This window comes from Hylobates moloch, unplaced genomic scaffold, assembly GCF_009828535.3.
Source record: "Hylobates moloch isolate HMO894 unplaced genomic scaffold, HMol_V3 SCAFFOLD_5, whole genome shotgun sequence".
Classification (NCBI taxonomy): Eukaryota; Metazoa; Chordata; class Mammalia; order Primates; family Hylobatidae; genus Hylobates; species Hylobates moloch.
This window is the reverse complement of record NW_026652280.1, coordinates 134536881-134560182: the sequence shown is the minus strand read 5'-3', so window position 1 is coordinate 134560182 and position 23302 is coordinate 134536881. Positions and strand designations below refer to the sequence as shown.

Genomic DNA, 23302 nt, shown 5'->3' with positions numbered 1-23302 from the left:
CTGTTTATATGATGCCTATTAGTAAGTTAATATATAAAGGAAAGTTTGGATGATGCCAGAGTAGCTGTTCTTTTGCAGTTAGCAAGATTCTCAGAAACAACATGGTTTACATTTACCAACTGTAGGTGGCACTGTGCCCAAGGGAAATTGCAAATGTATGTGAGCCATAAAATTTATAGAGACATTTTCTTTTTCTGGAGTTAAATCTCAATAGAAATAATTTTTTTGTTAAACCTTACAATTAAATGATAAAAGCAATATGTTGAAGTTTTCTTATTGGAAAAATAGTTTGACAAAATGTTAGAGTGCATAAAATATTAAAAAGTGAATTTTTAAGTGTTACTGGTTTTCATCACGCCTGCCCACATATGATCTCCACATGAAATGGACAATGTTGAATTTTTTTTTCCTTATAAGTTGAAGCTTTTAGCCATACCCTTATCCTTATAGTTTACCCTTTCCCCGTCTCATAAAAACTTCACTAAATTGCCGCCATAAAAAGGGATGAATTCATGTCCTTTGCAGGGACATGGATGAAGCTGGAAACCATCATCCTCAGCAAACTAACACAAGAACAGAAAACCAAACACTGCATGTTCTCACTCATAAGTGGGAGTTGAACACTGAGATCACATGGACACAGGGAGGGGAACATCACACACTGGGGCCTGTTGGGGGATGGGGGTCTAGCAGAGGGGTAGCATTAGGAGAAATACCTAATGTAGATGACGGGTTGATGGGTACAGCAAACCACTATGGTGCATGTATACCTATGTAACAAACCTGCATGTTCTGCACATGTATCCCAGAACTTAAAGTATAATAAAAAAAATTTTTTTTAAACTTCACCAAATTATATTGAGTTTTAAAAATATTTAGGCTGTTATATAAACATGAATTCATAATTGCAAATGAAAAAGTAAATCCAGGAGTTTGCTATCTCATAGGAGAAATAAACAACTGGTATATAAAGTAAAAATAATGTGCCCTGAAAGAAGCTAAAGTGAACTATAAGGAGGTGAAGAAGGCAGAATCACCTGATCTGTTTGGCAGATACGTATTTTACAGAATGAGTATCATTTGAGCTGGATATTGCAGAAAAAAAATAAGGCTTACCTATATTTATTTAGTATGGAAAGGCATTTGGATGGAGGAAGCAACATGAATGTGAAGGTATTTAGGCAACTCATAATTCCGTGTGATTAAAGATTTGGTTGGATTAAACAGGAATGTGGAAAATTACAAAGGTAGACCAGGTTTAGATCATTTAACCCTTTAAGTCTAGATACTTTGGACTTAATTATAATACCATAGTCACTGGGGAGGCAATGAAGGTTTTTTGAGTGAAGGTGTGCCTCTGGGTGATTAATTTGCCAATATTATTTAGGTGAGTTGAAGGAAAGGAGAATATAGAGACCAGAGAAGGGAGGAGACCAGCTGGGCTGTTGCAGTAGTAGGGAAAAAATGACATAAAGTGATAGAAGGAAAGAGAAGGGGAAAGTTAAAAGAAATTACAAGAGTTGAATGGGCAGGTCTGCAAAATATGAAAACATGTTGGGTTAATAACCCAGGGATATAAGCTTTGGTGGCTCACAGGATACTGGCTGGATACTGTCCAGGTTGACAGACCTGGGACACAGATGAAGAATAGGCTTCTGAGGAAAGATGAGTTTTGTAGTGTTTTGAGGTATCACAGGGTCATTCATGTAAAAATATTTTTCAGAGAGTTGGACCCTTGGCATACTTCCTAGGCTTTTATGACACCTCTCTTAACCATCCCATCTCTCTGTTCCTTACAGATATCTCTTTATCTGCCTCCCTTTAGATGTTAATAATTCTCTGAATTGCATTCTTAAGCCCTCTATGTTTTTTTCATCTACTCCAGAATTTCCCAACCATGTTTCAAAACACAGTCTTCCTGAATGAATGTCCCCTCAGCTCTTATAGCAATGAGCTGGGAGCAGCCTTCCCATTTATGCAGGTGGCCATACATTGATCATTTTCTATATATCATGACATGGAAAAGGTTGGAAGCAGTGCTTTATACTTGGGTGATCTTTGGCATCCATGACTTCTAGTCTCATTTTTACAATTCAAATGTATCCAGGCCCCAGGCATGTTTATACAACTCTACTAAATGTCTTTACTTAAACATCACATAGGCATTCCAAACACAGCCATGTAAAAACTTTTAGTCCCCAGATTTTATTTATTTTTTTGAGACAGTCTTCCTGTGTTGCTCAGGCTGGAGTACAGTGACGCAAACATGGCTCACTGCAGCCTCAACCTCCTGGGCTCAAGTCATCCTCCTACCTCAGCCTCTCAAGTAGCTTGGACCACAACTGTGTGCCACCATGGCCAGCTAAGTTTTTATTTGTTTGTTTTGTTTTGTTTGGTAGAGATGGGATCTCACCATGGCTGGTCTCAAACTTCTGGGCTTAAGGAATCCTCCCGCCTTGGCCTCCCAAAGTGCTGGGATTGCAGGCCTGAGCCAGTGCACCCAGCCTGGTCCCCAGATTTTAATCCTTCCTCTTTAATTGTCAATAATGGCACTATCACCACTTATCAACTTAGAGTCAGCAAATTAGGGTCACTTTAGAATTTCACTTACCATACATACTTTTTCTCCTTCCTAAATAATCACTGACAGGAAGCAGAGAAGGGAAGGTAGTCCTGTACTTACAGCTTTTCTCACTATTTTTTTCCTTTCCTTGTTGAAGTGAGGAAACATGGCTACATTGGGGCTGTGTACGGACGTACAAATTAAAAATTTGAGCTTTTGTTCTGCATTCTTTGACAGTGTTTTGTCTTGCCCTCCTGTGCTCACTGCTATTCATTGATGTTCCTTGCTCTCTTCTTCTAACCTCAACCTCAGAGTATGATTTAGCCAGAGAATCAGTCAAGGAATTGATGGGTGGTAGAAGCTTAAATGTAAGTCCCTATAATATGTAAGTGGCCAGGATTTTGTTAGTTTGGGTTAGTTAACAAAGACAACAGCTCAGTTTTGCTTTGTCCCTCTTGTTCTTCAGCCACTAATTAGAACCTGTAGACTATGACTAGAGAGAATTGAATCAAGTGGTCAATTAAGTTTCATGCATGAGGATGTTCCATGTTGCAGATGACAGAAAACTCAGCCCAAACTGATTTAATAAAGGAATTTTGTTGGCATATGTAAGCAATAGTCCAAAGATAGGTCAATCTTTTATTCATGGCTTGATCAGGGCTCACACTCTGTAGTTAATCTTCACCAATAATAATAAATGAGATATTTGCATGAAAACTTAAGAATTAATGAGATTGCATAGTTTGTTCTCCTCACCTCAGAGTCAGACTTACTGCATTTCTCATCCCTGTTCCCTTGGTAGCTATTTTGAGTGTCTGGTATCTTAGTTCCCCTCTCTGTGTTTTTTTGTCTCCAATTGGCCACCCAGGCAGCATCTTTCCCTTGGAAGCCCTGCACTGGCTTAGGTCTGCTCTTCCTAAATGAGTTACTGATGGTGAGACAGAATTACCAGGATTGGCTTGGCCTAATTAAAACCCACCTCTAGGCTGGGCGCGTAATACCTGAGGATAGTTATTACGTTTTAGTCATCCTTATGTTCCCAGTGCTTAGTACATAGTATGTGCTCAGTAAATGTTTAGTGATAACTGGGTTTTATCAGCAGTCTAAATTGCTTTAGATAAGTTATGCTATGGTTTTGAATGTTTGCCCTTTCCAAAACTCACGTTGAAATGTACAGGCCCGGCCAGCCACAATGGCTCATGCCTGTAATCCCAGCACTTTGGGAGGCTGAGGTGGGCGGATCACTGAAGGTCAGGAGTTCAAGGCCAGCCTGGCCAACATGGTAAAACCCCATCTCTACTAAAAACACAAAAATTAGCCAGGCATGGTTGTGGGCGCCTGTAATCCCAGCTACTCAGGAGGCTAAAGCAAGGGAATTGCTTGAACCCTGGAGGTGGAGGTTGCAGTGAGCCAAGATTGCACCACTGTACTCCAGCCTGGAGCATCAAAGCAATACCGTCTCCCCTCCGCCAAAAAAAAAAAAACTCCTCTAGAGCTGAGGTCAGTCTAAACTGGAGAGCTGCTATAGCATGGGGTCAGATAAAAAGGTTTTGGTGGGTGAGTATGATGTCAGCTATACTTCATGCTGACCAGAACAAGCAAAAATAACAAAAAAAGAGCAAAGTGGTACCTTTCAAATGAGAAATATTTTACAGTATAACAAGTCCCTAATTAAGAATATTCCAGCCTGGGCGCAGTGGCTCACGCCTATAATCCCAGCACTTTGGGAGGCCGAGGCGGGTGGATCACGAGGTCAGGAAATCGAGACCATCCTGGCTAACAGGGTGAAACCCCGTCTCTACTACAAAATACAAAAAAAAAAATTAGCCAGGTGTGGTGGCGGGCGCCTGTAGTCCCAGCTACTTGGGAGGCTGAGGCAGGAGAATGGCATGAACCCGGGAGGCGGAGCTTGCAGTGAGCCATGATAGTGCCACTGCACTCCAGCCAGGGCGACAGAGCGAGACTCCGTCTCAAAAAAAAAAAAAAAGAATATTCCAAAGTTAAATGACACATCAAAAAATTAGTCTCTTTGTTTTCATAGTGTCTAACCTGGAAGGAAAAATAAAATCAAATTCTGGGTAAGTAGGATGAAATACATTAATTATACTATTCTAAAAATGTGTGCATCCAGGTGATTCTGAACAGCTCTCAAATGGCATAACTGTGATGCATCCATCTGGTGATAATGACACAACGATGTTAGAATCTGAATGTCAAGCTCCTGTGCAGAAGGTAAAAGTAATGTTGTTTTTTTTTTCTAACAAATCTTGAAGGGATTTGAAATTGGGTTTGGAAGTGGTACAAGAGGTATTTAAAAGCCCTGACTTAAATGAAATATTGGATCTCTAAGCCTAATTTTTGCCTACATAATTTTTAAAAAAAGTACTTGTAAGCAACATCCTTCCGCTACCCACCTACCTACCTATCATTGATCCTCTTGATCAATTGATCCTCCTAGGCTGGAGTGCAGTGGCACGATCTCGGCTCACTGCAACCTCTGCCTCCCAGATTCAAGCGATTCTTATGCCTCAGCCTCCCAAGTAGCTGGGATTACAGGTGTGTACCACATGCCCAGCTAATTTTTTGTATTTTTATTGGAGGAGACAGTGTTTCGCCAGGTTGGTCTCGAACTCCTGATCTTAGGTGATCCACCCACCTGGCCTCTCAAAGTGTTGGGATTACAGGCATGAGCCACCACGCTTGGCCCTCTTGTTTGTGTTTAATTGAAAGTTCTATAATGTTGATATTTGCCAGTGATCTCAATTTTAAAGCATGTCATAAAACCATCTTTTAGAATCTATTCTAGGGATATCTAAGAAATCCAAGGGATTTCCTAATGGAGTCTTATGTCTACTTAATCTTCAAATTATCTACTGATATAATTCTTTCAACAAATATTCTAGATGATTGGGATACATTAAGATACATAAGGTACTGTTCAAGGTGTTTTCAGAAACTATGAAAGGAATATTTTTATATATTCTCTCTCTATCCCCCTCCCTCCCTCTGTTCCATTACCCTCTACTTCTTACCTTTTCCTTACAAGTACTTTAGAGGACAAATCTAAAGGTGAGAAGGTGGAAGGTGAGATGCTTTAGTTGAGTGAGTTATAGAACTAGTAATTAGCCCATTCCATAGGTAGAGACAAAAACAAGTTTTATTGACAACTTACAGGAAAGCACAACTGGCTGATCATTGGTGATTGGTAAAGGTCCTTGTGTTGGGGGCAGGGAGGGATGTTTTGACTCCTTTTATTACTTCAGGACAGAAATAAAAGGCCTATAAATATATCTAGTCATACATTTTCTTTTGCCTTATATGGGGCCCTAGACAAGTTTTCTCCTCATATTTCATGGAAATATATCAAAAGTGCAATCAAGCATAATTATTAAGGAGATAATTATTTTTAGAAATTCAGCAGAGGATGTTTTAGTATTGCACAGCCCTCTTTCCTTATTATAGGTGGACAGGTTTAACTGTAGAAAGGGCCATCTAGACTTGTGCTTATCTAATATGGTAGCCTGTGGTCACGTGGCTAATTGAGCCCTTGACATGTAGCTAAAGGAACTAAGTTTTAAAATTTGTCTTTTAATTAAAATTTAAAACGGACATAATTCAGTTTCGGAAGACTTAGATGTGTTTGGAACAGTTTGACTATACATAACTAGTTTTTCAACTGTGAATTTTATGAAATCTAATTACAGATCAATTGTTTCTAGTAGAATTTAGCATTTGAAATTGAAATGTCCTACAAATGTAAATAATTGGGATGACTTAGTATGAAAAAATATCTTATGTCTTTTATATTGATTACCTGTTGAAATAATGCTTTGGGTATATTTGGTTAAATAAATATATTAAATTTACTTAAATTTTTAAAACGTGGCCATTAGAAAACATTAAATTACATATATTTCTGGTGGGCAGCACTAATCTCAACCATGGTGTATCTTGTTTAAGAAGAGCAGTCATATCACTTAAGTTTTTTCTTCTTAACCACCAAAAGGAAAAATATATCCATGTCAGAGGACTCTCAACAAACTCCATGACATTTTTAGGGTACGATCTTACTTTGCCTCTTATTAATCCTTTGACCATTTTCTTTATTTTCCCTATAGGATAATAAGTTATCTTGATTACACTGAGGGATTTATTTATTTTTTATGCTGTCTGCAAATTATGCAGTTAATATATATGTCTTAAAATAATTGGCAAGTATGCTACTTTAATTTGGTCTCAGATTAATAATTGAGTTTAGATGATCTATTATGTTTTTGTATTTTTTTTCTGACTTTAGTAAACTTTAACTTTATTAAAAGTACATGAAGGCCTTTAGAATCTTAATTAGATCTATTGCTGTATCAAAAAATGTTTTCTTCCTTCCAAAATTTGGTTAACATCTGTAGACATAGACTGAACCAAATATTTGTTTTAGGATATAAAGATTAAGAATGCAGATTCATGGAAAAGTTTAGGCAAACCAGTGAAACCATCAGGTGTAATGAAATCCTCAGATGAGCTCTTCAACCAATTTAGAAAAGCAGCCATAGAAAAGGAAGTAAAAGCTCGGACACAGGAACTCATACGGAAGCATTTGGAACAAAATACAAAGGAACCAAAAGTATCTCAAGAAAATCAGAGGTCTGTAATTTACTGGATTAAAGGAGGCTTTGGGAGATGTAGAATGTATTTTAAATACATTAAATTTCTTATTTGTTAAGTGACTATGATTCAACTATTTAGTAGAACACAGCAAATTGTAATTGCAAAAAGTACATTTGTATTGATACTTTTTCTAAGTGGTGATATCTCTTTTGAAGACAAATAATCAAGGGATTAAGCTACTAAAGATACTAATTACTAAATTATATAGTCATTATTTTACAGAAATGTCTTAAAGTTTTTCTGGTCTATGTGTTAGAAGATAGTGGTTCATCTTGGTCACAGTTTTCTAAAACCATTTATTTGTTAATATAGATTAACTTATGTATAATTTGATGCATCAAAAATAAAGCTTAAAATAATGTTATAACATGAACATGGTTGTCTAATATATGGCTTTATATTTGTCATTTAATAACATTTTTGTAATACTTTTAAGGAACTTGAAACCTACTTTGAGCTATACTTTTTTTCTTTAAGGGATCTTGGGAATGGATTGACTGTAGAATCTTTTTCAAATAAAATACAAAACAAGTGCTCTGGAGAACAGCAGAAAGAACATCAGCAGTCATCGGAAGCTCAAGATAAATCCAAACTCTGGCTTCTCAAAGACCGTAATTTAGCAAGGGAGAAAGAACAAGAGAGGAGGAGGAGAGAAGCAGTAAGTGAATTTTAGTTTACTAAATCTAATTTAACAAGGGAAAAATTTAACAGAGCAGTCTTTTGTATGTTCAAGGATGCATTCGGGGTAATTTTTCAGTGACAGCAGACTTACCTCTTTAGTGAGGATCAGGTCCTAAAATTAAAGCTTAAAATAAAAAAATTCATAGCCAAAAGAGGCAATGCAATAATAGAGTATTGATCCTGGAAGTACTAGACTACCTGAGTTAAAATGACGGTTTTGGAGGCGGGAGGATCTTTTGAGGCCAGGAGTTAGAGGCTGCAGGGAGCTATGATCATGCCACTACACTCCAGTGTGGGTGACAGAGCAACATGGTGCTCTCAAACAAACAAACAAAAAGATGGTCTGCCTATTTACTAGACTCTTAGACCTTGGCAATTATCTAACTCCCTAAAGTGGGAATAATAATACCTATTGTGAAGGTGAAATGAATGAGCATGTATTAAGCACATAGGAAAATGCCTAGCACTAGGTGAAGTGATTTATCACTTACTATTATTACTGTTTAAAAATCTGTAAACCACCTATGAATTGTGGCCAGAAGATATGCCATCTGTTCCTGGTCAGCATTTCTTCGGTTGACTGCTAGATTAAGAAGCTGATTTCACTTAGGAGTCCTAATATGCAGAAAATAATTTTTAAAAGCTATAGTTGATTCCTTCTTTTATTCATGGATTATTTCAGAAGTGTTTAGTTTCCAGATATTTGGGAATTTTCTGATTCTAGTGGTTTCTGTTAGTGATTTCTAATTTAATTCCATTGTGGTCGTACCCATATCTGATTGAATTGTTTGAAATTTATTAAGACTTATTTTATGGCCTGGCTTATGGTCTACTTTGGTAAATATTCTGTGTGCACATGAAGAATGTGTATTTTATTGCTGTTGGATAGAGTGTTAATCAGGCCAAGTTGGTTTGTCTTCTTTTTCATTATGAAATGATCTTTACTTCTGGTAATAATTACTCTGAAAATTACACTGAAATTTAAAATAGGCACTTCACCTTTTTATGACTAGCGTTGGCATAGTAAAATTCTTTCCATCGTTTTACTTTTAACCTATCTTGTGTTTTTTTTTAATTATTTACAGTGAGTTTCTTGTAGGCAACATGTAATGGGAGCTTGCTTTTGTTTGTTTGTTTGTTTTTATTGAGACGAAGTTTCGCTTTTGTTGCCCAAGCTGGAGTGCAGTGGTGTGATCTCAGCTCACTGCAACCTCCACCTCCTGGGTTCAAGCGATTCTTCTGCCTTAGCGTCCCCAGTAGCTGGGATTACAGGCTCACGCCACCATGCCTGGCTAATGTTTTGTATTTTTAATAGAAATGGGGTTTCACCATGTTGGGCAGGCTGGTCTCAAACACCTGACCTCAGGCGATTGCCTTCCTCGGCCTCCCAAAGTACTGGGATTACAGATGTGAGCCACCATGCCCGGCCTGTTTTTTATTTTTATTTTTATTTTATTTTATTTTTTTGAGACAGAATTTCACTGTTGTTGCCCAGGCTGGAGTGCAGTAGCACAATCTTGGCTCACTGCAACCTCTGCCTCCTGGGTTCAAGCGATTCTCATGCCTCAGCCTCCTGAGTAGCTGGGATTACAGGCCCGTGCCACCACACCCAGCTAATTTTTTGTATTTTTAGTAGAGACAGGGTTTCGCCATGTTGCCAAGGCTGGTCTCGAGCTCCTGAGCTCAGGCAATCCGCCCACCTTGGCCTCCCAAAGGGTTAGGATTACAGGCATTAGCCAAAGATCTCTGCCTTTTAATCACATGTTTAGACTAGTTATATTCAGTATAATCATTGACATTGTTAAGTTTGAGTTCATCATCTTGATAATTGTGTTCTGTTCCTGTCCTTCTTCTTTCTCCCTTTTTTTTTCTGCCCGTTTTTGTATTAAGCTTTTTTGTTGTTAACTTTTGTTTTAGGTTCCGGGGTACATGTGAAGATTTGTTACATAGGTAAACTGGTGTAACGGGGGTTTGTTGTACAGATTATTTCTTCACCCAGGTATTAAGCCCAGTACCCATTAGTTATCTTTTCTGCTCTTCTCCGTCCTCCCAACCTCCACCCTCAAGTAGACCCCAGTGTCTGCTGTTTACTTCTTTGTGTTCCTATGTTCATATCATTCAGCTCCCACTTATAGGTGAGAACATGCAGTATTTGATTTTCTGTTCCTGCATTAGTTTGCTGAGGATAATAGCCCCCAGCTCCATCCATGTTCCTGCAAAAGACATGATCTCGTTCTTTATGTCTACAGAGCATTTTTTTAGTCCACTTCATCTCCTTCATTGACATAATCAGTAACTCTTTGTTTTCCTATTTTACTGGTTGCTTACGGTTTACAATGTACAGCTTTAACTTAATCGCAGTCTGCTTTCAATTTATGTTATACCACCTCATGTTTAGTGTAAGAGCTTTACAATAATTGCTTCCATTCCTCCCCATCAGCCTTATGCTATTGCTTAAATACTGATAATATCTCTTAAATTGTTTTAAATAAGGAAAGAATCTTATATTTATATATGCAGTTACCACTTCCTGTGCTTTTCATTCCTTTGTTTATTTTATTTATTTATTTATTCATTCATTCATTTATTTTTGAGATGGAGTTTCACTCTTGTCACCCAGCCTGGAATGTAATGGTGCAATCTCGGCTCACTGCAACCTCCACCTCCCTGGTTCAAGTGATTCTCCTGCCTCAGCCTCCCAAGTAGCTGGGATTCCAGGCATCCAGCACCATGCCTGGCAAATTTTTGTATTTTTAGTAGAGCCAAGGTTTCGCCATGTTGGCCAGGCTAGTCTCGAACTCCTGACCTCAGGTGATCCACCCACCTCGGCCTCCCAAAGTGCTGGGATTATAGGCATGAGCCACCGTGTCCGGCCCATTCCTTTGTTTAGATCCAGATATCCAAATGGTGGATTTTCCTTTTGCATAAAGGACTTCCTTTGAACATTTCTCATAGTGTGAGTCTGCTGGCAATAGTTCTTTCCACTTTTGTGCATCTGAAAATGCCTTTATTTGGCCTTTTTTTTCCATTCATAGACTTTATTTTGTAGAACAGTCTTACATTCGTAGCAAAACCGAGCTGAAAATACAGAGTTCCTACGTGCCATACCCCTCTATATATATGCCCTCCCCAACCATCAATGTCAACACGTCATTGTCAGCCTTAGTATAATCAAGTAAAGTCTATAGTTTACACTAGGATTCATTCTTCATGCTGTAGTTTTTATGGATTTTGACAAATGTATAATGATATACATCAGCCATTATAGTTCCTTACAGAATAGTTTTCTTGCCCTGAAAGTTTCCTGTGGCCCACCTATTCATCCCTCCTCACAATCCTGGCAACCACTGATCTTTTTACTGTCTCCACAGGTTTATCTTGTCCAGAATGTCATATAGTTGGGATCATGCCCTATGCAGCCTTTTCAGATTGTTGTCTTTCACTTAGCAATGTGCATTTAAGGTTCCTCTCTTTCTATGGCTTGATAGCTGAATTTTAAAAAATTAATTATCTTAATTGACAGACAAATTATATATATTTATGGTATACAATTATGTTTTGAAATATGTGTACATTGTGGAATGGCTACATCAAACTAACATGTATCACCTCACCTTTTGTGGTGAGAACACTTGAAATCTATTCTTTAGTAATTTTTTAGTATATAATACATTGTTTTTAACTATAGTCTCCATGTTGTACATTAAATCTCTTGGAATTCCTACCGTCTAACTGAAAGTTTGTATTCCTTGAATAATATTTCCTATCTCTATCCCCAACCTCTCCCCATATCCTAATAAACTACCATTTCATTCTCTGCTTCTATGGGTTCTACTTTTTAAGATCCCACAGATAAGTGAGATAATGCAGTATTTGTCTTTCTGTGCCTGGCTTATTTCACTTAATATAATGCCCTCTGGGTTCATCTATGTTGTTGCAAATGATGGGGTTTTCTTTTTAAAGACTGAATAGTATTCCTTTATATATATATAACATTTCCTCTATTCTGCCATTGATGGACATTTAGGTTGATTTCATGTCTTGGCTATCACAATAGGTCATTTCTTTTTAGCACATTATATGAATATACCACAGTTTAGTTATTACTTACCTATTAAAGGACATCTTGGTTGCCTCCAACTTATGGCAATTAAGAATAAAGCTGCCATAAACATTTGTTTGCAGGTTTTTCAACTTGCCACTTTTTTTATTTTCTTTTTTTTTTTTTTTTTTTTTTTTTTGACACAGTCTCACCCTGTTGCCCAGGCTGGAGTGCAGCGGCATGATCATGGCTCACTGCAGGCTTGACCTCCCAGGCTCAAGCGATCCTCCTACCCCAACCCCCCAGTAGCTGGGACCACAGGCATGCGCCACCACACCCGGCTAATTTTTTTATTTTTTATTTTTTTTTATTTTTATTTTTTGTAGAGACAAAGTCTCACTGTGTGGCCCAGGGTAGTCTCGAACTCCTGAGCTGAAGCAGTCTGCCTGCCTCTGCCTCCCAGAGTGCTAGAATTACAAGTGTGAGCCACTGCGCCTGGCCCTGCCTTCAATTTTGAAAGATACTTTTGCTGAATTTAGAACTCTGGAGCTTTAATGTTTTTTCTTTTAGCACTTTAAAGGTACTTGTTCACTGTCTCATTGATTCCATTGTTTCCACTGAGAAATCCAATACTACTATCTTTGGTCTTCTGTATATAGTATGTTTTTCCTTTACTTGCCTTTAACATTTGTATTGATCACTGGGTTTCAGCAATTGTTTTCTTCATGTTTCTTGTGATTTGTTGAGCTTATTCGAGATGCGTGTTTTCATCAAGCTTGGGAAAATTTTGGCCATTATTTATTCAAATAATATCCCCTCTCACTCCCTTGTGAGGACTCCAATTATTTATGTATTAGACCATTTAAAGTTGCCCCGTAGCTCACTAATGCTCTTTTAATTTTAATTTCTTTCTTTCTTTTTTTTTTTTTTTTTGAGACTGAATCTCACTCTGTTGCTCAGGCTGCAGTGCAGTGGTGTGATCTTGGCTCACTGCAACCTCTGCCTCCTCCCAGGTTCAAGTGATTCTCATGGTGCAGCCTCTTGAGTAGCTGGGACTACAGGCACATGCTACCATGCCCAGCTAATTTTGTTTTTGTTTTTATTTTTTTAGTAGAGACAGAGTTTCACCATGCTGGCCAGGGCTAGTCTCAAACTCCTGTCCTTAAGGGATCTGCCTGCCTCTGCCTCCCCAAGTGTTAGGATTACAGGCATGAGCCACCTGCACCTGGGCTGCTCTTTTAATTTTTTAAAATTCTTTTTTCCTTTTGAATTTCATTTTGGATAAATTCACCAGTCTTTTCTTCAGTGTCTAATCTTCTGTTAATCCCCAGTGTATTAATTTTCATCCCAGACATTGTAGATGTGAGATTTGGGTTTATTAAAAATGTGTGTGGTTTTTTTTTATCTCTATTAAACTTTTGAAAAAGTGGAATACAGTTAAAATAACTGTTTTAATGTGCTTCTCTGCTAATTCCAATATGTATGTCAGTTCTGGGTCAGTTTCAATTGATTGGTTAGTCTCTTCTTTGTGAATAGTGTTTTTCTGCTTCTTTGCATAACTAATAATCACAAACACCAGGTGTCGTGAATGTTACCTTGTTGGGTGCTAGATTTTTTTTTTTTCCCAGCAATCTCAGTCACATAGAACTAGATATTTTTGTAATCCTAGGAAAAACATGTAAATTCATAGGACATATAAGAACGTTAGTTTGAGACGAGAAGAGCCATTGGCTTTAGCTATAGTATTGGTTAAAGTACAAATTAATTTTCCAGGGAATAACAAAAGTTTTATCAGCCACATATTTTATAATACTAAGGTAGGAACAAATTGCATTTAATAGTGCTGTACATTTAACATACGGTGAAGTTTACTTTAGAGCAGTGTGATCTTAATGGAACTTTCTACAATGATAGAAATATGCTTTATCCATTCAAACATACTAGCAAATAGCCACATAGGGCTGTTGAGCACGGGAAATGTAGCTAATGCAACTAAGGAACTGAATTTTAAACTTTAATTTTAATGAACTCAATTTTAAATAGAAACTTTTTGGTATTGTCTTTTTGGAGGTTTTTAGGAACTCATTGTTAAATTTCATTAGTAGTTGACCTAAAGTCTTTTTTTTGAGACAGAGTCTCGCTCTGTCGCCCAGGCTGGAGTGCAGTGGTGTGATCTCAGTTCACTGCAAACTCCGCCTCCTGGGTTCATGCCATTCTTCTGCCTCAGCCTCCCGAGTAGCTGGGACTACAGGCGCCCGCCACCACGCCCGGCTAATTTTTTCTATTTTTAGTAGAGACGAGGTTTCACCATGTTAGCCAGGAAAGTCTCGATCTCCTGACCTCATGGTCTGCCCACCTCGGCCTCCCAAAGTGCTGGCATTACAGGCGTGAGCCACCACACTCATCCGACCTAAAGTCTTTCTGTAGTGATGTAAAAATGTTTCCTGTTGGCACTCACACGGGCCTGACTTAAGTCACCCCCAAGTGATTTCACTGCACCCTAGTTGCGGCCCAACAACACAACTAGGTAACCTGATACATTTCCCAATATCCTAAGCACTTTTCTGGACCATGACTAGACTAGGAACCCACTGAAAGTTGACTAATGATGTTACGTCTAGCAGCTTGATAACTAACAACCTGACCTTGCATCTATTTGCTATCATTTTTGACAGCCCAGCCTCTTGCTGCCAGTCGAGAGAACCATACTATATAAAGCAATAATAACTTGACACTTAGCAGAGTTCCCAAAAGTTCACCTCATGCCAGTTCCCTTGACCAAACTTTTGATCTTAAATTTGAATAGTTGAAGAGTGTATTTAGGACCACACAGTAAGGAATAGCCAGCTTACGGTGTCAGCTATGGGGAGCATTAGTATTAAAAATCATGGTATTGGCCGGGTGCAGTGGCTCACGCCTATAATCTTAACACTTTGGGAGGCCAAGGCAGGTGGATCACTGGAAGTTAGGAGTTCGAGACCAGCCTGGCCAACATGGTGAAACCCCATCTCTACTAAAAATACAAAAATTAGCCAGCCATGGTGGCGCACCTGTAATCCCAGCTACTTAGGAGGCTGAGGCAGAAGAATCATTTGAATCGGGAGGTAGAGGTTACAGTGAGCTGAGATCACGCCACTGCACTCCAGCCTGGGCAACAAGAGCGAAACTCCATCTAAAAAAAAAAAAAAATCATGGTATCTAAGGTTAATTGGTACAGAGAATACTAGTTCTCTATCAATAATTGTTCCACATGCACAGATTTTAGTCATGAAGTAAGAAAATCTAAAATAAGCCAATACACACAAACTTTAAATAAAAACAGGTTTCATTACATATTCTACAAATTTTGCAGTATGTCTGGATACTTATAGCAGTATCACATGATATTTAAACTAGGATAATGTATCCAATGCCTATATTGGAGGCTTAGAATAGAACTTAAAGGAACAATCTGTGCTAGACATTTGGCATCCTAGAAACTGGGTGTTAAGAATGTAGTCTGGGGCCGGGTGCGGTGGCTTATGCCTGTAATCCCAACACTTTGGGAGGCCAAGGCAGGTGGATCACTTGAGGTCAGGAGTTCGAGAGCAGCCTGGCCAACATAGTGAAACCCTGTCTCTACTAAAACTACAAGAATTTGTTGGGCTTGGTGGTACGCACCTGTAGCCCAGCTACTTGGGAGGCTAAGACATGAGAATCATCTGAACCTGTGAGGCAGAGGTTGCAGTGAGCTGAGGTCATGCCACTGCACTCCAGCCTGGGCAACAGATTGAGACTCTGTCACAAGAAAAAAAAAAAGAATGTAGTTTATGCCAGTTGCAGCAGCTTGCGCCTTGTAATCCCAGCACTCTGGGAGGCTGAGGCAGGTGGATCACTTGAGGTCAGGAGTTCGATGCCAGCCTGGCCAATGTGGCAAAATTCTGTCTCTACTAAAAATGCAAAAATAACCTGGGCATAGCGGTGCACATCTGTAATCCCAGCTCCTCAGGAGGCTGAGGAAAGAGAATCACTTGAACCCAGGAGGCAGAGGTTGCAGTGAGCTGAGATCACGCCACTGCACTCCGCCTGGGTGACAAAACAACACAATGTTTCCAAAAAAAAAAAAAAAGATAAAGATAAAAAATTTTTAAAAAGTCTGAATTAAGATTTAAGAAGTATTCTTTTGTCTGTAAGGCAGATTTAAAGAAATTTATATGGTTTGTAAGAGTCAGACATACCTTTCAAATACTTTCAGTAGGTAAATCACAATTCCAAATCTTTTCCCACATATATTCTAATGAGAATGCTAATTCCCATTCAAGAAGCCAACCAACTGATTGCAAATTGGTGCTTTTACCTACCACTCTGGTCTGTTGCTGTTTATTGACTTATTTTTTAAAAATAATTTTGTGAACTTTAATATTTGGTGTCATCTCAGATTCTAAAGAATATCTATCTATAAGGGCAGTTAGAAAAGTCTTCAGAATATAATTGACATTTGTTTCCTTTGTCTTAATTAGCTTTTTCTCTACTTTGGCTTATTTTTTAAACAGCTTTTTAGTGATTAATATGGCATTTTGCTGAATGTTACATGTAATCTGATTCTTCATAAATGCCTATACGTAGAATAGACTTACTAGGTTACACAGTTAGTAAGTGGCAGAATCAAGGAAAGCCCATAGTTTTAGCATTACATATTATAGTTATCTCACATAACGAAGATATTGGTTCATTCAGAAAGTAATTTTGTGTGTCTGGCATTATGTTGGGTTTAGAAGTAAGACAGTGGGCCCTCAGCGTTCATATTCTTATTCATACCCACTCTGTCAACATTGAACTTTCTCTTTTACTTGTAGGGAGGGGTCAAACTTATTCTTAGTGTTCTTGTAGGTTTTGTTTTTTATTTATTACATGAAGAATATATTAACAAATCAGGTAGTATTTGAACAGAAATAATTATGTACAAATTTATTGTTCAACCTGAGAAAATAAAAATTAAAAAATTATTGAATGGTTTTCTTTTGTATGATCTGTTGCCAAATGTTGCATAATCATTATTGTATAGTTGTAGTAAAGACATACATTTTTAAAGTAATATTAAAATTTTCTGCTTTTTCTACAGATGGCGGGTACCATTGATATGACCCTTCAAAGTGACATTATGACAATGTTCGAAAACAACTTTGATTAAAACTCAGTTTTTAAATTAACCATCAACTTAAAATGAATGGTAAAAGATCAAAATGCATATGGTAAAATGATTGCTTTCAGATAACAAGATACCAATCTTATATTGTATTTTGTCTGCTCTAAAATGATTAAACAGTTTTCACTTACATTTTTAATAGCTATATGCTTATTTTTTAAATGACATAGTTGAAAGGAAATTTAATAATTTTGGATCCCTAAAAATTGGACAAATTCCCAGATATTCATTCATTCTATAAATAATTGTCTATATATTATAGGCCCTGTGCTAAGCAATGAAAATCCAAGAGATAATTCCTGCTTGTTTAAAAATGAAGAGTATGACTTTTCTAATTCAATAAGTGAAAAATAATGAAGAATATATGAAAGTGTATAAAAAACATAGTTCCTGTTGAGTTTTTAACTTTTAAAACAAATATTTGTCTGCCTTCAAAAATATTTAGATTCTAACAAATAATACTTGGTTTCACTGAATGTCAGATTTCGTAAGATTCTCAGCTGGTTCTATATTAAAAATTTATATTGAAATGTAGTTTTAAAGAAATATGGCTGGAACTGCCAGTTGTGGTGGCTCACACCTGTAATCCCGGCACTTTGGGAGACCAAGGTGGGCAGATTTCTTGAGCTCAGGAGTTTGGGCCTGGGAAACATGGTGAAACCTTGTCTCTACTAAAAATACAAAAACTCAGCTGTGTGTGGTGGTGCGCACTTGTGGTCCCAGCTACTTGGTAAGCTGAGGTGGGAAGATCACTTGAGCCCAGGAGGCAGAGGTTGCAGTGAGCTGAAATCGCACCACTGCACTTCAGCCCGGGTGATAGAGTGAGACCCCTGCCTCTACAAAAAAAAAAAAAAATTAGGCATGGTGGCGCACGCCAATAGTCCCAGCTACATGGAGGGCTGAAGCAGGAGGATCATTTGAGCCCAAGAGGTGAAGGCTACAGTGAGCTGTGTTTGTGCCACTTCACTCCAGCCTGAGGAACAGAGTGAGACCTTGTCTCAAAAAAAGAAAAAAAATAATAATAAGAAATATTGCTGATGGTTTGAAGGATGTTGAATTTGAGTCAAAATAACTATTTATTTGTAATATTTAATAGTGAATATTATGTATGTAAGTTTCTATATAAACTTATGAGACATTTCTTAATATGCATATGTGATAGCAATGAATGTTTAAAATATTTTAACTACAATAAGACTTATTTAAATATTCTGTAAAATATTTCTCTTTTGTTATTTTCAAGTTGCAATTATGTGTAAATCGTGTATCAGCTTAATGTATTTTAAAATTTTGAACTCTGACGTGTAACATGATTCAGGCAATGTTCTGATACCATCTAAAGCAAAAATTCAAAGTGTATGTTTATTATAGAGAAAGAGAAAAAGTTATCCTGACTTCGCTTATTTTTATAATTAATATGATAAATTTTTGACATATCTTTAAATTATCAGGCATTTAAAAAACATGATTAAGTAGTAACTAAATGGTGATGTGACCTTCATGACACAGCCAGAATTAACGTGACAGGGTGGCTCATGCCTGTAATCCCAGCACTTTGGGAGACTGAGACAGGCAGATTGCTTGAGCTCAGGAATTCAAGACCAGCCTGGGCAACATGTTGAGACTCTGTCTCTACAAAAATAATACAAAAATTAGCGGGGCATGGTGGCACACACCTGTAGTCCCAGCTACTGGCAGTTGGTGGGCGGAGGGGGGTGGGTCTCTTGAGCCTGGGAGGTCAAGACTGCAGTGAGCCAAGATCATGCCACTGCACTCCAGCCTGGGCAATGAGAATGAGACCCTGTCTAAACAAATAAATAAATAAAGTGATAGTGTATTCTTATCCAACTATACCTATTTTAATTAAGAAATCAGTTTGTGCTAAACAGTACAGATTGTCCTATGATTATATATATATATATAATTTTATTTACATAATATAAAAGATTATAGAGAGCTATGTTTGGTTATTCTGTTTAACTGACTTGGCACTTAACCTCTTCTTAGGCTATAAGGGGCCTGGCACATTGCAGATACTCAACAAACTTTTAGTGGGTTAAAGTCAGTTTAGCAAATAAAAGTCAATACTATTGGTTTATAACCAATGCTTCCTATATTATACATTATTTTTAGTAAAAGATTGGCTTCTCTTAACATCATGCATATAACTGTCTTCAACTAAAGCCTGATTTTGTGAAGACTCCGTTTCTGGCCCCATCTCATACCTGCTCCAACTCCTAGAACCTTTTTTTATTGTGTTTTCTAGAATCCGTGATAAGTCATCAATGATGTTCTCTACATAGTCAATCCTTTTGCTTTTTTCTTTCTTTTGTTCTGAGTTGTTCTGAATGTGTAGTCCCTGGACCACACAGCAATGCCTGGGAACTTTTTAGAAATGCAAATTCTCAGACTTAAGACTTATTAAATCAGAAACTCTGTGTGTGGGGTCCAGCAATCTATAGTTGAACTAACCCTCTAGGTCATTTTCATACACACTGAAGTTTGAGATCCCCCTGCTCTCACAGAACTCTGGCTGTCTCCTGCAGCCTCTCATTTGGTGCTTGTTTTTTGTGGTTTTTCTTATCTTTGTAGTGCTGCTTGTAGACCATTCTCTTTCTCACCTCCCTAAAAACTTCCGTCTTAAAATTTTTCATGATCATCAGACTATACCACCCATTGTCATTTACCATTCCTGGTTCACTCTTTCTTGTTCTCAGAGATTTTAGTCTCTACCTTACAGTCACTCTCCAAATGATACTTCTCAGTCATTTGACCTCTCTGCTAATGATCTTGAGTAGCAAGATCAGCCTCAGCCACTCACTCCTTTGTCATTACCGATAACAAAAACCCTTAGTCTCAGTTTCAAGCATCCTGTTCTCTCACTACTTTCTCCTATCTTTTTTCTAGCATACTCCTTATAGGCCCTTGACGCCAACAATCCTTAGACCTCATGAAGACCTGCAATCCATTAATCCTAGTGCTTTCGCAGCACCTCTCCTTTCGTGCCGTCACTTCTGTGCTTATCCCGAGTTTTTAGGACATTATTTATCTTTTTATTTATTTATTTGAGACAGCATCTCACTCTTGCACAGGCTGGAGTGCAATGGCATGATATCGGCTCACTGCAACCTCCACCTCCTGGGCTCAAGCAATCCTCTTGCCTCAGCCTCCTGAGTAGTAGCTGGGATTATAGGCACGTGCCACCACGCCCAGCTAATTTTTTTGCATTTTTAGTAGAAACGGGGTTTCACCATGTTGGCCAGGTTTGTCTCGAACTTCTGACCTCAAGTGATTTGCCCTCCTTAGCCTCCTAAAGTGCTGGGATTACAGGCATGAGCTACTGCACCTAGCCTGTAGTACGTTATTAATAATCACTCCTTTGCATGCCCTGTCAACTCCATTGTTCCTTTCTTTGTTGTATTCGCTTGGCAAAGCTCAAATCCTTATTAAATATGAACACCTACTTTGCACTCAGGAAACTGAGTGTGGTTAGAGAAAGATATGTGACCATGATAACCAGTCTCACTTTAAATTTGTGAGCATAAATTCAAATTAACTTTAATGCTGCCTAGAAGTCTTACTGTTTCCATGGTTCATTTACTTTCCCTAGGGAGTCAACTATTTTATATCTCCATTCTACTCAGACCGCTAATCAACACTACCCCACTATCAGTCTATGCTACCTATTTCTTGCTTCTCTGCTTCTCTTGGACTGAGAAAAGAAGCAATCTGAGAGACCTTCCACAGACTTCCAAAACCACATCTACAAGCATCACTATTCAGACGCTCTGCTATCTCCTCTGTTACAAAGGATGAATTGTCTGTGCTCTCGTTTAAGGGGAATCTCTTACTTTTTACCTTCCTAAGGGCATTCTACCAATTTTGGTTTCTACCATCAGTGTTTCCTCCTATAAATAATTATTAGCTTATACACTGGTTTTTCTGTAAGTACAATTCAATTAGAAGAAAACCTGGGTTTTCTTCTCTAAGTTGGCTCCTCACATCCTTGGCCCATTCTTTTTTTGTTTATAGTAATTTAATTTTTTTTTCTTTTTTTTTTTTTTTCTGAGGTGGAGTCTCACTCTGTCACCCAGGCTGGAGTGCAGTGGCAGGATCTCGGCTCACTGCAAGCTCCACCTCCTGGGTTCACACCATTCTCCTGCCTCAGCCTCCCAAGTAGCTGGGACTACAGGCGCCAGCCACCACACCTGGCTAATTTCTTTTTGTGTTTTTAGTAGAGATGGGGTTTCACCATGTTAGCCAGGATCATCTCAATCTCCTGACATCGTGATCCACCCGCCTTGGCCTCCCAAAGTGCTGGGATTACACGTGTGAGCCACCACGCCTGACCTCTTTATAGTAATTTTTTAAAAATTACTAAAATAAAACCCTTTAAAGTGTGAAATTCAGTGGTTTTTAGTATAGTTACTCTATATGGGAATTCTTGTTTCTTTATAATTCTTTGTATATTCTGGATGTTAATACTTTATGTAGAAATACTATCTATATATATCATTCATTAATTTATTAATTTGTACACAATTAAGTAGAAGCCAATAGTCAAAACCAGTTTGCCAGTCCAAAAATTGTTATAAGTCATTTATACATGAATACTATATCAATTATGAATTTTATAATTTTTAAATTATAAAGTTTTTAGATATGATTCAAAGATAAAATTTAGAGGTATTAAAGTTTCTGTCCACTCAGATACTGAGAGGTGAAATCTTTTTTTTTTTTTTGAGACAGAGTCTTGCTCTGTCGTCAGGCTGGAGTGCAGTGGTGTAATCTCGGCTCACTGCAACTTCCACCTCCCAGGTTCAAGCGATTCTCCTGCCTCAGCCTCCCAAGTAACTGGGATTACAGGCGCATGCCACTACGCCCAGCTAATTTTTGTATTTTTAGTAGAGACAGGGTTTCACCATGTTGGCCAGGATGGTTTCGATCTCTTGACCTCATGATCTACCCGCCTCAGTCTCCCAAAGGAGAGGTGAAATCTTATATATTATTCTGTCTTATTTATGCCCATTCAAATATGAACATATAGAAGGTTTGAGGGACTTGTTTTTACAAAATTATGATCATCTATATATGTTACTTGGCAACTGATTTAATGCATCTTGAGCATTAAGTCATCAGGATATACACTAATTCATTTTTAAAGGCTGTACAGCATTCATTAGTATAGCTATATTATAATTGAAATAAGTCCCTGTTCATTCAGTTGATTACAGCCTTTTCCCACCATGAGCAATCACATAATTTATATAATTATACTTCTATTTCCAAAGGGTGGAGCTCCTAAAATGGGATTGCTGGGTCAGAAGGTAATAGTCAAAGGGAGTAGTTTTAATATTAATAGATTTTGAATTCAATAAGTGTTAAAGCAATTCACACCCTTGTAAGTTTGAAAATACCACTTTCCCATTATCTTCACCAGCATTGGATATTATTGTCTTTTTTTTTGTTTTTGTGTTTTTGTCTTTTTTGAGACAGGGTCTTTCCCTGTTGCTCAGGCTTCAGTGCAGTCACACGATCATAGCTCACTACCATCTCAAACTCCTGGGCTCAAGTGATCCTCCTACCTCAGGCTCCTGAGTAGCTGGGACTACAGGTGTGTGCCACTGCACCCAGCTAATTGTTTGTTTGTTGGTTTGTTGTAGAGATGGAGTCTCACTATGTTGGCCAGGCTGGTCTCAAACTCCTGGCCTCAAGTGATCCCCCTGCCTTGGCCTCCCAGAGTGTTGAGATTACAGGTGTGAGCTGTTATGCCTGTATTTTTTGTTAATCTGAATGAACAGGTTTCTTTAATTTGCATTTCCCAGACTACAGGTGGAGTTGATTGTCTTATATTTGTTTGCCATGTGACTTGCGTACTCATTCTTTTGGGATATCTTTTTCTTACCAATTTGTACTCTGGTTTTTAATCTGTTGTTTGTCCCTCAAAGCTTGTCTTTTTTTTTTTCATCAAAATTTTAAATTTTGTATAGTCAAACTTTTCCTTTATTGTGTCTGATATATTATGCCTTGCTTAGGAATGTATTCTCACATCAAGATGCTAAATAAAACATTCTTATATCTTTTGCACTTAAAATCCAGGTATAATTAATTTTTACACTAAAAGTTCAGATGTATTAAAGATATTTTTACGTATGGTATGAGGTAG

General features: G+C 37.9%; 1 protein-coding gene across 13 annotated transcripts in view; it reads left to right on the top strand.

The window, feature by feature from the left end:
• Nucleotides 1–17268, top strand: part of BRDT (bromodomain testis associated) — a 70448-nt gene extending 53180 nt beyond the window's left edge. For all 13 annotated transcript variants that reach the window (XM_058439866.1, XM_058439865.1, XM_058439860.1 and 10 more), the window contains 4 exons: nt 4695–4795; nt 6999–7204; nt 7706–7886; nt 17053–17268. In XM_058439866.1, the coding sequence (XP_058295849.1) occupies nt 4695–4795; nt 6999–7204; nt 7706–7886; nt 17053–17121 (557 nt within the window). In that variant the 3' untranslated portion in view covers nt 17122–17268. The remainder of the gene's footprint in view (nt 1–4694; nt 4796–6998; nt 7205–7705; nt 7887–17052) is intronic.
• Nucleotides 17269–23302: the final 6034 nt, after the last annotated feature.